This window comes from Molothrus ater, chromosome 11 (genome assembly GCF_012460135.2).
Source record: "Molothrus ater isolate BHLD 08-10-18 breed brown headed cowbird chromosome 11, BPBGC_Mater_1.1, whole genome shotgun sequence".
NCBI lineage: Eukaryota > Metazoa > Chordata > Aves > Passeriformes > Icteridae > Molothrus > Molothrus ater.
In genome coordinates this window covers 12,295,678-12,309,308 of record NC_050488.2, presented here as the reverse complement: position 1 = coordinate 12,309,308, position 13,631 = coordinate 12,295,678, and the positions used below count along the sequence as shown (strand labels likewise).

General features: G+C 65.9%; 3 protein-coding genes across 4 annotated transcripts; 2 read left to right on the top strand and 1 right to left on the bottom strand.

The window, feature by feature from the left end:
- The first annotated feature begins 28 nt into the window (after positions 1-28).
- NDUFAF3 (NADH:ubiquinone oxidoreductase complex assembly factor 3) lies at positions 29-13,534 on the top strand. Of its 2 annotated transcripts, none has more exons than XM_036390713.1 (5): positions 29-105; positions 12,326-12,518; positions 12,605-12,671; positions 12,822-12,922; positions 13,057-13,534. In XM_036390713.1, the coding sequence occupies exons 2-5, from the start codon at positions 12,369-12,371 to the stop codon at positions 13,138-13,140; spliced, it is 402 nt and encodes a 133-aa protein (XP_036246606.1). In that variant the 5' UTR covers positions 29-105; positions 12,326-12,368; the 3' UTR covers positions 13,141-13,534. The 2 variants fall into 2 exon arrangements, with proteins under 2 accessions (XP_036246606.1, XP_036246607.2); XM_036390714.2 differs by lacking the exon at positions 29-105 and adding an exon at positions 12,063-12,200.
- WDR6 (WD repeat domain 6) lies at positions 39-4,948 on the top strand. Its single transcript, XM_036391205.1, has 6 exons — positions 39-105; positions 174-2,589; positions 2,870-2,965; positions 3,145-3,264; positions 3,450-3,568; positions 3,650-4,948. Exons 1-6 carry the CDS (start codon positions 39-41, stop codon positions 4,345-4,347), a joined length of 3,516 nt encoding a protein of 1,171 aa, XP_036247098.1. The 3' UTR covers positions 4,348-4,948.
- On the bottom strand, positions 4,819-9,754 carry DALRD3 (DALR anticodon binding domain containing 3). The gene is given in 16 exon segments (XM_036390706.2): positions 4,819-5,392; positions 5,602-5,670; positions 5,893-6,006; positions 6,112-6,170; positions 6,259-6,382; positions 6,484-6,566; positions 6,856-6,914; positions 7,015-7,085; positions 7,205-7,327; positions 7,425-7,483; positions 7,678-7,976; positions 8,059-8,351; positions 8,478-8,647; positions 8,650-8,697; positions 8,700-8,717; positions 8,720-9,754. Coding segments are annotated over 16 exon segments (1,827 nt in total). The 5' UTR covers positions 8,838-9,754; the 3' UTR covers positions 4,819-5,272.
- Positions 13,535-13,631: the final 97 nt, after the last annotated feature.

Here is a 13,631-nt window from a genome sequence, read left to right as displayed (position 1 = left end):
CGCTGAGGGGGGGCGGGGGCGGGGTTGGTGCGGCCAAGATGGAGTCGGTGGCTCTGGTGGCCCCGGTGACAGCGCTGGAGTTCGCGGGGGACGTGCTGTTGGCGGGTGAGCGCTGGGACCGTACCGGGGCGGGCGGCGGGGCCAGCGGCAGCGGCTGACGCGGTGTCCCGCAGGTACAGGCCCGGAGGTGGTGGCGTTTCGGCTGAGCGGCGGCGGGCCAGCGGCGGCGGCGGGCCGGCGGAGCGTGCTGCGTGAGGCCAGCGTGCAGGGGCTGCGGACCGAGCCGGGGCCCGGACCGGCGGCGCGAGTAGCGGTGTTCGGCGGGCGCTGGCTGGCAGTGCTGGCGGTGCGGCGCGGCGGAGCGGGCGCTGGGCCGCTGCTGGCGGCGTGCGGCGGCGGGGCCGCGCGCGAGCTCCGGGCGCGGGTGTGGGAGGCGCGGTGGGCGGCGGGCGGGCGGCTGGCGCTGGCGCTGGGCGGCGGGACCGTGGCGCTCTACGAGTGGTGGGGTGGCGGGCGCTGGCTGCGGCAGGCGAGCTGTGGCGGGGCCGGGGCGCTGCGCTGCGCCGTGCTGGCGGGGGTGAGCTGGGGGCGGCTGGCGCTGGCGGCCGGCACGGCCACGGGGAACGTGGTGGTTTGGCGGGCGGCGGCGGCCACGGCCCCGCAGCGTCAGCTGTGCGGGCACCGGGGCGCGGTGCTGGCGCTCTGCTACGCGGCGTCGCGGGGGCTGCTCGCCTCCGCCTCCGAAGACCGCAGCGTGCGCCTGTGGGCCGTGGGCGAGTTGGGCGGCGGGGACGGGGCCGGCACCTGCCTGCTGGTGTGTTACGGGCACGGGGCGCGAGTGGCCGCCGTGGTGCTGCGGGGGCCGCTCCCGGTCAGCGCTGGGGAGGACGGCGCCTGCCTGGAGTGGGGCGGCGGCGGCACCGTGCGGCGGGCGCGGCGCGGGCACCGCGGGGCCCTGCGCGCCCTGGCCCTGCGCCCCGCCGGCGGCCGCGTGGCCACGGGCGGCGACGACGGCGGCGTCCGGCTCTGGCAGCCCCGGCGGGAGGCTACGGAGGCGGTCCCCGCGGTTGCGGCGCTGGGGGCCCGGGAGCGGCCGCGGGCCGTGCTGCTGGTGGGGCCGCGGCGGGTGCTGGTGCTGGACGAGGCGGGCGGGCTGGAGGCATTCGAGGTGGCTCAGGGTTGCTGGACGCCGGTGCTGCACCCCGCTGCCAGCGGGCCCCGCGCCGTGCTGGCGGCCGCCCCGCTGCACGGATGGGACGAGACGCTCTGCGCCGTGGCCGGCGGCGACGGGCGCCTCCTCCTTTTCGCCTTGAGCTGCCCCGGGGCCGCCACCAAGCTCACGCTGTTCGAGGGGGCCGTGCACGGGCTGAGCTGGGCCCCCAGTCCCGGGCTGCCCCCCGACACCGCTGCTGCTCTTCTGGCCTCTGGTCCCGACGGGGAGATGCTCTGGCTGGACGTCACGCACCGCCCCGGGCAGGCACCTTGGGTGCGGCTCATGGGTCGGTACCTGCTGCCCCCCTGCAAGCAGCGCTGGCACACCTGTGCTGCCTTCTTGCCCCAGGAAGGGCTCCTGGTCTGTGGGGACCGCCGGGGCTCCCTCCTCCTCTTCCGTTGCAGCAGTTCCTTGGGGTGGGCTGCAGAAAGCACCAGCATTGTCAATGGTGGCACTGACCCCGTTATTAAGGACTCCAGTAATGAGCTGGAGCCCTCTTGCTCGTTGCACAAAGGATCTCTTCCTCTTGAGTCCCCACTGTCAGTGCTCTTTGGACTCCACGGGAAGACAGGAGTTACCTCGGTGACCATCCACGGGGGCTACATTTACAGCACAGGCCGGGATGGTGTCTACCGCCAGCTCCGCCTGCGGGACCAGCAGCTGGAGGTCCTGCAGAAGCACAGGCCCTGCAAAGGGCTGCAATGGATTGAGGAGCTGCACTTCACCTCGGATGGGGACCTGCTTGTGCTGGGCTTTCACGCTGACAACTTTGTGGTGTGGAGCAGCAGGACCGGCGAGAACATCCACTGCATCCCCTGCGGGGGTGGGCATCGCTCCTGGAGCTACTGCAGCAGCCCCTCGACCGAGGTGTTTGCCTTCATCAAGTCTGGGGATGTGATGCTGTACCACCGTGAGGCCGAGCCCTGCGAGCAGCAAGTGCTGCTGGAATCCCTGCACGGGCGGGAGATCACCTGCGTGCGGCGCCTGGGGGCCGTGCAGGTGCCCGGCCGTGCCACCGTTAACATGTTTGTCACCGGCAGTGAGGACACCACGACCTGTGTCCTGGTGCTCAGTGAGAACTCTCGGGCAGCTGTGCCCCTTGCCCGCCTCAGTGACCACATTTCCAGTGTGAGGACGTTGGCATTCGCCATGGGACCTGGAGATGAGGGCTTTGGTGATGAGGGCTTGTCTGCCCTGCTCTTCTCTGCAGGCGGCCGCGCACAGATCGAGTGCTACCGGCTGCTGTGCACTGGGGACACGGCAGCTCAGAGTGCTGTGGCCTGCCAGGTCATGCATGTGGCCTCCCACCGGCTGGACAAGCACTGGGAGAAGAAGAAGAACAGGCACAAGCTTGTCAAGATGGACCCAGAGACAAGGTGATGATCAGGGACTGCCCAAGGCAGGATTAGTAGTGATCACAGTGTGGGAGGGTGTTGGGAGCTGTACAGGCCTCCACTGGAATACCTGCTCTGTGCAGCTGTAGGTTCAGCTGAGGCAAAGAGGGCCGGCGTGGCTTCGTGTGTGATTCCTGGTGTGCAGTGCCCTGTGGGCCTCAAGGGGCTTTTGGTGTAAGGGAAAGGCTCAGGGCTGCTCTCCTGGGCCACCCAGCTCCATGGGGCCAGAGAGGTGTTGGTGAATGTTGTGTCTTTGCTGCAGGTACATGTCCCTGTCAGTTGTGCCTGGGACGAGCACCAAGCAGCTGCCAACACCCTGGAAATTCCTGGCTGCTGCCTGCAGCGATGGATCAGTCCGGTGAGGAGCCATCATGGGGCCTGACAGGGAGAATGGAGCTGGTGATGGCAGCAGAGCAGGCTCAAAACAGGAGGCTGCTGCCATGGGATGTGGCCTGCTCTGAGCTGGCCATAAGACAGCGCATGGTGGGAAATGGGCCAGAAGCTCCTACACTCCCACAGCCCTCTGCTCCATTACAGGATCTTTGGGCTGCTAGAGGCTGCTCGGAAGTTGGTGCTGGTGGCAGAGTCATTTCACCACCAGCGCTGCGTGCTGAAGGTGGAAGCATTCTGCACACATGGGCAGGAGGAGAGAGGTGAGCCCTGAATGCTGGGCTGCCATCGATGGGCTCTGGGTAGAAATGTCAGTCCTTGCAGAGATGGCAGCTCTGCAGGCAGAGGGAAGGGAGAAGTTAATCCCTGGGGGCTGTTCTGCCATTTCCATGGATCTCAGTGGGAACCCCCAGGGCTGCAGCCACAGACTCCCTCTACACTCCCCATTCTAGGAGGCACCTCCTGTGCAGCGCAGCCACTGATGGCAGCATTGCCTTTTGGGACATCACCGGCCCCATCATGGATGCGGCAGACGCCCTGCACCAAGCAGAGGGAGAGATGCAGCCCTTGGGTGAGTGCTGCTGCCCAGCAGCTCTTCTGCTCCCTCTAACAAGGTGAGCATTGCTCTCCTGACCCAGCCCGTTTTTCCCAGCTCTGGAGGCCCCGCTGGTCACGGTCATGGCGCACAGCTGCGGTGTCAACAGCCTTCACATCCGCCAGACGCCCGAGGGACGGTACCTGGTGGCCAGCGGCAGTGACGATGGCTCCATCCATGTCTGCCTGCTGGAGGTAGCCCTGGGCAGGGCTGAGGCCACGGCAGGGACCTGCCTGCGGGTCCTGGAGCGGGTGTGCAGGCCCTGTGCCCACGCTGCCCATGTGACGGGGATCCGGGTGCTGCGGCCAGACCTGCTGCTCTCTGCCTCGGTGGACCAGCGCCTGACGCTGTGGAACTGCTGCCCAGGCGAGCTGGTGCCCCTCAGCACCACCTTCTTCCACGTGCCTGACCTAGCTGAGCTGGACTGCTGGGAGGTGGACGAGGCCGGGGGGCGAGCTGCGGTACTACTGCGTGCTCTGTGGGCAGGGCCTGGAGATGCTGTGTGGCACAGCCTCCCCCAAACCTCCTCCACAAAAGGCTCCTCAGTAATGGGGCAGGTGTATGACACATCTGGGTCCCTGCCTGCATTTGGAGGGCACCCTGCATGTGGGCTTTGCCCGTCACTGTGGTCCCTGCCTCCAGCCTGCACACTCATGTGTCTTGTCCTGAGGGGACAGACATACTTGGCTCCTTCAAGCACATGCCATAGTTGTGGTGCTCGAGGCCAGTGGTCTCTGGGAAGAAGGCAGATGTGATCCCTCCAGACAAGCCTAGGGCTTCCCCATGCAGTAAGGAAGTGGGGCTGTTAGCCCCTGCTGCCCAAGAGCAGCTCTTCCTCTGCAAGGTGTGAAGGATCAATGTCAGCTTTCCAGTCTTGGTCTCAGAGAGGAACCATGCTTGGGAGGCACTGAAGATATGGCCTAGTCCTGGGAGCTTGAGAGCAGTAGGAGGCCAGGAAGGGTCAGGGACTGGTGTGACACATGGTGGGCTGCAGTCCTGTGTGTCCACAGACAGCCCTGTGTGACAGTCTTGACCCTGCAGAGCTGAAATCCACAGGGACACTGATCCTCCACAGCAGCACCCTTGTGGCATGGGGGTGGCTGGGCTGCCCACAAATACCACCCCACTCAGGCCAAGTGGGTTTTTCCTGCATAGAAACAGGATCCAGGACAGTCAGACCAAAGAAAGGAAGGAAGGACAAACAACCCTGAGGTCAGACACATAGAGGAGTTGTCCAGCAACAAGTGTATTGGACCCCAGTACTGGGGCCTGGCTCAGAGCCCAACAGGAGCAAAGAGCCTCAGGAGCTCCCTGCCAGCACAGAGCACCTTTCAATAAAGTTTTGAGGGAAATGAAGTTGGCATTTTTCTTTGTGGTGACTGGTCCCTGCTGCCACCTCCCCAGTAATCCCAGCCCAGCTTCTGGGGTGCCACAGGAGCCCTTTTCCCTTCTGCTGGTGTGGATGTGGAGGGGCACCCATGTCCCACACTGGACAAAGCTGCAGAGAGCACAGACCAATCCCCAAACACCATGGGAAGGGAAATGCCTCCATGGGGCTGAACTGTGCCTTGCTGCCACTGGAGCAGCCCTTGCCCTGCCAGGACAATGTGCCCTGTTCTCCCCCCCAACGTGTGGTGTGTAGGTGACTGTCACACCATGGTCTAGCTCTTCAGGGGTGGCTCAGATCTGGCTGAGAGGAGGGAGGTGCAGGGTTGCCAGGGCACTGTGGAACACATCTCTCACTGCTCCCAGCAGCTGGAGGCGAGCAAACATCTGGTCAAAGAGATGAGGGAATGGCTCCTGCAGGGAGAAAGGCAGCTTGGGACTGGTGGCCAAACTACCCCTTGACAGGCTGGCCCTGCAGGCACTGCTGCCTGTGCTCTCTTGGAGGATGGGACAGGGGGACATCACACTCCTGGCACCATTCCCCACATGGCTGCCCCCCAAGAGCAGTGCAGCCCCAAAAGGACTGCAGGGGCACAAGGTTGAGGCTGGCACACCTAACTCACCCCCAGGATGTGCACCCGGTTGTAGTAGGAGCTGAAATCCATGCTGAGCTGGATCAGGAACTTGCACACCTACAAGGCAGAGACATTCTCATGGTACAGTGAAGTCTGGCTGGTCTTGGGCCCTCACCCACCCCAAGCAAAGCAGGAACTGCCCCAGGGGCATGGCCATCTATTCTCTCAGCACTGTGCCTGTCTTGCTCACTGATGGGGAGCACCTGTTGGCCTGAAGCTTTGCCCTGGGCTGGGACTGCTGGAGCAGCAGCCATGGATGCTGTGGCACATGGCACTTACTGTCTCTGTGCTGGCAGTGATCCGGATCCCCTTGGAGGGTGGGGGCAGCTGTGCTGCCTGCTGCAGGACTTCAGGGAAGGGCAGGAGATAGTTGAAGAGTAGGAGCCATTCACCCTGTGAAGGGATTACATGTCTAAGTGTCAGATCCTCTTGGGCCACAGCATCCATCACCAGAGCCAAGAGTGCACAGATCCCCCCATTCCTCATCTCAGCACTCACCTCTTCTCGGAGGCAGGAGAAGTTCAGTTCAGACACTGGTGGCAGAGGTGGATATGTGCCTGGAAAGCAGGGAGACTGTTGTGCCCAAAGAAGCCCCTGTGGCTCCAGCAGTGGCTGTCAGAGGAGGGTGTTGAGGCTGGTGCTCACCCTGCTCCACAGTCCGCTGGAAGGTGCTGAAGAGCGTGGCCAGTCGGGCACAGTTGTACATCACAAAGGCACCACTCTTTGTTCCTTTTGTGGAGATGCTGTTGTTCTCCAGGTCCAGGGTGATCTGAGGGCAGGCAGAAGCCACAGTCCAGGCTGCTCAGCACAGATCCACTCCACTCTTCCCACAACCCGCCAGCCCTGGCTCCATGCAAGCCACTGTCCTACCTGACTCCGGTGAGCAGTGCTCAGCATCTCAAACCTGATGGCAGCCACTGTCAGGGTATCAATCACCTCTGTCCAGGCCTCATCTGTGGAGAAGGCAGGTGCCATCAGGGACAGCTTGCTCCATTCCCATGTACTGATATCCCCAGCACCCAGGCAGGACACCCCTGGTTGAGCACCACCACAGCACCAGCCCTGGCTCCCATCAGGAGTTGCTCTGTGCCAGTGCCCTGAACCTTCAAATGCCTTCCCAAAGCGAGGGCAACACCTGGCTCGGTCCTGGAGGGGAGAAGGAGCACCCTGCAGGTGCAGCCCCACTCATGGGAGCAATGAGGATGGGATGGAGCAGCATCCCCATGGAGCCCCAGCTCTCACCTTGTGCAAGCTCCCCATACTTGATCACAGAGGCCTCATACATCTGGCGCCTCCGGAGTCTGGGACAAACACAGACAGAGCCACCCACTGTGGGCTGAGCTGGCCCACAGGGAGCCTTAGCAGCAGAGAAAGCAGCAGGTGCCTTGCACAGCAACTTACTGGAAGTACTGGTCTGCCCCAATGGGTGATGAGGGGCTGGTCACCTTCACTGGCCCACAGACAAGGTGTTTCTGAAAGACACAGAGGCTGAAGCTGGGAATGGAGTGAAATCCAGCCCTGTTCTAAACCTAGAGCCAAGGATGGATGCTGGGGGCCACACTGAGAAGGGTTAGAGGTTGCTCTTGCTCACCTGCAAAGCTGTGTGGGCTCCCGGATCCAAAATCCTCCAGAGCACATCCAGCTGCTGCTGCTGGAATTCCTCCTCACAGTTCACCACATGCACGATGCTGCAGCAACTACTCTGGCCTTTGGCCTGCAGCAGAGCAATACAGGGAGCTCAATCCCATTGCCTGCCAGAAGGAAGGGACACTTGGGAAGCGAGAGGCAGGCAGTGCTGTGGGGTCACTCACTGGGCACTGCAGAACAGCTTCCTGCAGCTCAGCCAAGGACCGCAGTGTGCTCTCTGTCACTGAAAGAAGGAGGGACACACAGTGGGACATGGCGTTCTCCACCCTCCAGCATCGGGTCTGCCCCAGGATCAAACCAGATTGAAGGAGAACAAGAGGGGCAAGCCACTTGTGTCCACCACCCCACCTTATTTTTGTTAAAAACAGCTTAAAGGAAACAGGCCTATTTGCACCCATTCCACCCCCACTGCCACACCTGAGCTGCTGTACATGTGAGGCTCACCGAGAAGCACATCTAGATTGGGGTCGTAGCCCAACAAGCCCTGCTGCTCCACGAAGCTCTTCAGGTGCACCTTTGAGAGGACACCTTCGGCTGTACCTGGCCCCTGCTCACAGGCTGTGGCACAGGGGCACCGGCCCAGCGCTGCCTTCAAGGTCGAGATGGCATCAGTGAGGGCCGAGCCACCGGAGCCGGAGGGCCAGCAGATGCGGAGCTGCCGCAGGACGTCCCAGCTCCTCTCCTCGCTGAGGGCAGGGACCAGTCGCACGTCGACCCTGCGAGAGAGGGCAAGGCAGGCGCTGAGAGCGGCGGGCGCTGCGGCGGGGACCGGGAGCAGGACTGGCCGGAGGCACTCACCCCTGGGCGCGCAGCAGCTGGGCCAGGTGGTCGGCCAGCAGGACGGAGCGGAGGTGGCGGGGCCGCAGGGCAGCGGGGCTGCTGCGCAGGGCCGGGCAGTGCAGCACCACGCAGCCCGTGCGCGGCCCCGCCGCGGGGGCAGGCGGGCCGGGCAGAGGCCCCAGCAGGCGCTGGAAGGCCTCGGGGCGGTGCACCTGCACCGCCAGCCCCGCCGGCGTCTGCCGGCAGATCCGCAGCGGCAGCACCGCCGGGCCTCGCAGCGACGGCACCGCCGACACGGCCTCGGGGGGCACCTGCGGGCGGAGGGCGAGGAGCGGTCCGGGCTGCACGGGCACAGGACGGCCCCAGCCCCGGCCCCATCAAACCGCTCCCGCAAATCCCGCTCCCTACCCAGCCCTGCCCACGCCGCCACGGCCTACCTGCCCTCCGGGAAAGGCGGCGCTCAGCGCGGCCCGCGGCGCCAGGAAATCCCGGTGGCGCAGGTTGCGGGCGCCGCTCTCCTTCACCCAGAGCGCGGCGGGCCGCCCCAGGGCCCCGTTCAGCGCCCGCAGCGTCGCCGCCACCCCCGGGCGGCCCTCGCCCATCTCCTCGCCCATCGCGCGCTTCCGTAACCGCGGCCGGAACTGATGTCACGCCTCCCCCAGAAGGCCGCCATGTTGCGTGCGGCGCTCCCGGGCGGCCATCTTGGTGACGGGCGCGTTGGCCGGGCAGGGCGGCCATCTTGGGGGGACGGGTGCGGAGCCGCCATGGTGGGTGTGGCGGGCAGCGGGCGCCGCCATGATGGGTGTGTCAGGTCAGGACCACAGAGCTGCAAGCAGGCACCCCGAATGGCCCGAAAGGGTGTCAGTCCCGCTCAGCCTCACCCCAGCGGGGCCATGGTGTCACCCTGAGGTGTGTAGGAGTGGTGTCCTCTCTTCTCCAAAACCGGGGAGCCCAGACCTAAAACCCTAAGGAACTGAGCAGGAGCAGGAGCCAGAGGCTGTGCCAGGATCAGAGAGGCCCGGGCAGAAAGGGCTGCCCGGGGCAGGGAGTGCAGCACAGCCGTGGGCATGGCCCAGCCCAGAGCACAGCCTGGTGGTCCCTGGGCTGCTGGGGACAACAAGGGGCCCTGGGAGCAGGTCCAGCAGCCTGAACTGTGGTGGGAAGGGAGGTTTGGATGGGCTGGAGTGTGTGAGACCAGCTGTGGGCATGGTGTCACTGGCAGGCCCTGGCTGGGCAGTCCAGCCTGTCCACCATGAGCCCCAGGGCTTGGCTGGACTCTGACACGATGGCTGAGGAACGTGAGCAGCACCCACGTGCCTGCGGCATGGCCTCTGCGTGGCACAGCGATGAGCAGCTGTGCATGCACGCCCTGCCGTGTTCTCCAGGCCCACCCTAGAGGGCTGCTCTCCTGTCCAGCACATGAGCACTGTCCCCCTTATCAGCCCCAGGAAGGAAGGGGAAGCGATTAGATCGTGGTCTTGATTACATCTGCAGAGCTGAGCTGCTCCACAGCAATGGTTGAAGCACAGATCTGACAGAGAGCTCACACTGCTGGCAGCCCCATGACAAGTGTGCCAGTGGCTGCTGAACTGGCGACAGGCCAAGGGCCCAGCACAGCCCCAGCCCCATGGCACCAAACCTGACTGACAGGAGGAGGAAGCGCCAAACCCCACCACAGCACAGAGTTAGGGACCTCCCTTTCTGCTGTGCCCTTCCTGCCCTCCCCGTTAGGCAGGTGGGGGCTGCGGGGAAAGGAAGGAGCTCTGCCCGCAGGGCCCAAACCGGTTCCTCCAGGGCTTGTGTGCGTGGGGGAAAGAGGGGGGAGCAGGGTGAGGGCAGATCCTGCTGCATGGGCTCTTCCAGGAATGCAACAACTGCCTTTGGGGCTCCTCAGTCAGCTCTGGAGCCCCAGGGCTGCAGCCCACAGCCAGTGAGAATCTGCAGCCCCAGGGCAGGAGTGAGAACACGTCCATGCCATGGTGGGGTGCTCCCTGCACCACCCACAGCCAAGAGGTGATCTGAGAATCGCTGCTCACACCAGACCAACTGCTGACTGTCCGCAGTGCAGGAGCTGCTCAGGACCCCTGCCCGGCCAGGGGGACTTGCTGGACCTTGTGTCACCACTCAAGATGGGTCTAGGCTGGATCCGTCCACATCCTCAGAGCGTCTCGCAGGCCGCCCACATGGGCCCCGGCAGCGCAGTGGCCCGGGGAGGGCTCTCGGAGGCGCCGAAAGAGCTTTGGAAAGACACGACATCCCCGATGGCTCTCTGGCTGCTGGCTCAGCGGGAGTGATCGTGTCATTCCAAAGCCATCTCTCTCCAAGGGCTGGATCCTGCCCAGCCCTGCAGGCACTAGGGTGCTGCGAGGGCCAGGGAGAGCCGGCATGGGCAGGAAGTTTGGCAGTGTCACAGCCTGCACCGCCGTGGTTCAGGGGACCACATCCACGCTGTGGCAAAGCAGCCATGCTCCCCATACTCTCCCAGGAAGCCAGCTGCTATTTTTAGCTGTTGGGGGCACAAGAAACAGAAGCGCCCCCCAGCCCGGTGCAGGGGCTGAGCCACGAGGCTGGGCACCGGCGATCCCCCATTCTGACACCACCCTTCTTCCAGCGTGGCCCCAGGCGCTGCCCCAGCCCCGGCAGGGGCTGCAGTGGGACACGCGGCTCTTGCCCAGCACGGGGAGGTGGGCAGGGGTGGGGTGGGGGGGTGTGCGGCGAGGCGGTGGCGGGAGCGCGGGTAACGAAACCCCAGGGCAGCTGGGCACAGTGGGAACAGCTGCTTTTGGGATTCCGTTGCCCGCGCTGGCGCCGCGGAGGGATGGGCACGGGCACCACGGCCATGCCACCCCAACCCTGGGGCAGTCGGTGGGCCAGGAGGGGAGAGGGCGACTTACCGGCGGGGAGCGGGGCGGAGGAGGTGAGTGGGAGCCACCGCCGGGCCGTTGTGATCGGGGGTGTCGACAGAGACCGGGGTTGTGCTGCCGGCTCCCCCCGCGCCGCGGGCCGGGTGCCAAGGGGAGGGCGGCACGGCCGAGCCAAAAGGAAACGGCTCCGAACAAAGCCCCGGTGGGGCTGGAGCAACTGGTGCCAGCCCATCAGCCCCCGACGGGGCCCGGAAACACGAGCCGTCCCCGAGGGAGGGCACCTGCCCCGGCACCTGCGCCTAGAGGCGGCACGGCCCGGCCCGCCGCTGCCAGCGCCTCCGGCCCCCGCCCCGGCGAGGAGCCCTCGGCAACGCCACGGGGGGAATTCAAACCGCGCGGGGAACCCCACCGGCCCCGTGCGGAGCTCCCGCGGTGCTGCCCGGGGATCCCTGGGACCCTGCGCTGGCCAAGGCTGCCGGCTGTGGGAATTCCTGATGCCTCCGGCACGGCACGGTGGCGGGAAATGCTCCGCCGCCACTGCCAGGGAGCTTCCCGGTGGCCCCCGCAATGTCAGGCTACGGCTGGCCCCGGGGGGGGTGACACAGGTGGGGACGTGGGTCCCCTGTCCCAGGGCACCTCTGAGCCCGAAATGCCACCGGCCGCACCGAGCGCGGCAGGAGGAGGGTGAGGGTGCAGCGGGAGGTGCCGGCGGCGGCGGCTCCGGGCGTTCAGCCCCGACTGGCAACAGCCGCCCGCAGCGAGGCACACGGGGGCCCAGGGCGCCGTGCCGAGCCTGGGGCAGCCCAGGGGCACCGGCGGGGCCGGGCCAGGAGCGCAGCCGAGACCCGGGCCCGCTCCCTCCCGCCCGGGGAGCCGCCCGCTCCCCTCTCACCTCCGGCCCCGCAGCCTTCGGCACAGCAGCCCCTCCCGGCGGCGGGGTCGGGGAGGCTCCAGCGGGACACCCCGCTCCCGCCGTGCCGCTCCCGCCCCGCCACCGGCCGCTTTCGGTTTCGCTCCGGCGCCCATCTGGGCTCTGCAGGTCGGGGCGCGCCCGGGCCCGGAGGCAGCAGGTGTGTGAGTGTCGCCGCCCTCCCGTCCCTCAGGACCCCGGGCGGGGGGACCCCGAGGGCTCCCTGGGAGCCCCACTCCGATCCCTCTCCCCCAGTGGCGCTGTCCCGGCCCCGGCCGCCAGTGGGCAGTAGCGGCGGGGGCGGGGCCGCCCGGTGGTTCCGGCGGGGTCGCGGCCATGGCGGCGCTGCGGCGGCTCGTGCCGGCGGTGGGGCGGGCGGCGGGCAGGTACCGGCACCGGCAACCGGCACCGCCGCTGCCCTGCGACCGGGGGAGGTGCCTGTGGGATGCCGTAGGGTGTCCGGGAGGTGTCCGTGGGTCCCCCGTGTCCCAGCTGCTCACTCTCCCCGCAGAGCGCCGTACCGGGGTCACCGGCTCACTCCGGCGGATGATGAGATGTACCAGCGGACGCGGGTGATGGTGCTGCAGCCGGAGTCCCCCAACATCATGTTCATCGAGGGCTACAGCACCCGCGGCTTCACCATCAGCGGAGACCTGGTGGTGGGGCCCTGCGCCGTCCTGCCCCGCAGCATCCTCCAGTGGAACGTGAGTGCCCGGCGGCGGGGCCGGGGCTGCCGGGCGCCACCGCGCGCCGGGGGCAGCTCCCCTCAACGCCCGCCGTGTCCCCGCAGGTTGGCTCCCACCGCGACATCTCTATCGAGAGTCTGTCGCTGTTCCGGCTGCTGGAGCCCCAGATTGGTACGCGGGGCAGGAGGGGCGCGGGCTGCCCCCCTTCGGGCTCCTGTAGGGGTGGCTGTGCGGGAACCATTGGTGCCTGCAGGAAGGGCAGCTCTGGACCGAGGCAGCTCGAATGCTGCCCTGCTCACCCTTGTCTTGCCCTGGTTGCAGAGATCCTGGTGCTGGGCACGGGGGACAGGGTGGAGCGGCTGCACCCTGCCATGATGAAGCAGATGCGGGAGTGCGGGATTGCTGTGGAGGTGCAGGACACGGTAAGGGTGGGCATAGGCAGCACCCCACTGAAAGGGAGGGAGGGAAGGAGGGAGGGGGTCATGTGCCATGTGGGGAAGGGCCGAGTCTCCTTTCTGAGGGCCGGAGCTTCGCTCACTCCCTTTTCTATTCACAGGCGAATGCATGTGCAACCTTCAACTTCCTCATGAATGACAGGCGCGTGGTGGCTGCTGGGCTCATCCCCCCGCGGGGCACCTAAGGCGTGTAGGCACTGCCTGCCATGCCCATGGGCTGAGTGGTTCCTCCCCTGCCCGCCTGAAGCCCGCGAGGGTCACTGCTCCATAGTGAACTGTGGAGCTGTCGGCTCAGTGATGACTCTACCACAGGAGGGATGTGAAATACACGGGCTTAGCTCCTGCCTGCAGTCTCTGGCTTCTTGGCCTCCCTGCCAAATCTGAGCTGGAGACTGTGGGGCACAGCACAAGGCTTTGCTGGTGGCACTGCTCCCACAGCCCTGCCAAGGTCATGCCCCACACCTTGGCAGCAAGAGGCCTCACCTGAGGGAGGGTAAAGGCTGGTGGGGTGAGCTGTACATCCCCAGGCACACCCGGAGCTCCACGAGGAAAATAAAAGTAAGCGGGAAGTACAAGAAATTGTGTGGTGGTTAATGCACAATGCATTGAGGCTGTAACAAATTGAGGGGGCATGTGCTCACCTTGGGCACTAGGCAGCATGTGTGGTGGTGGGATG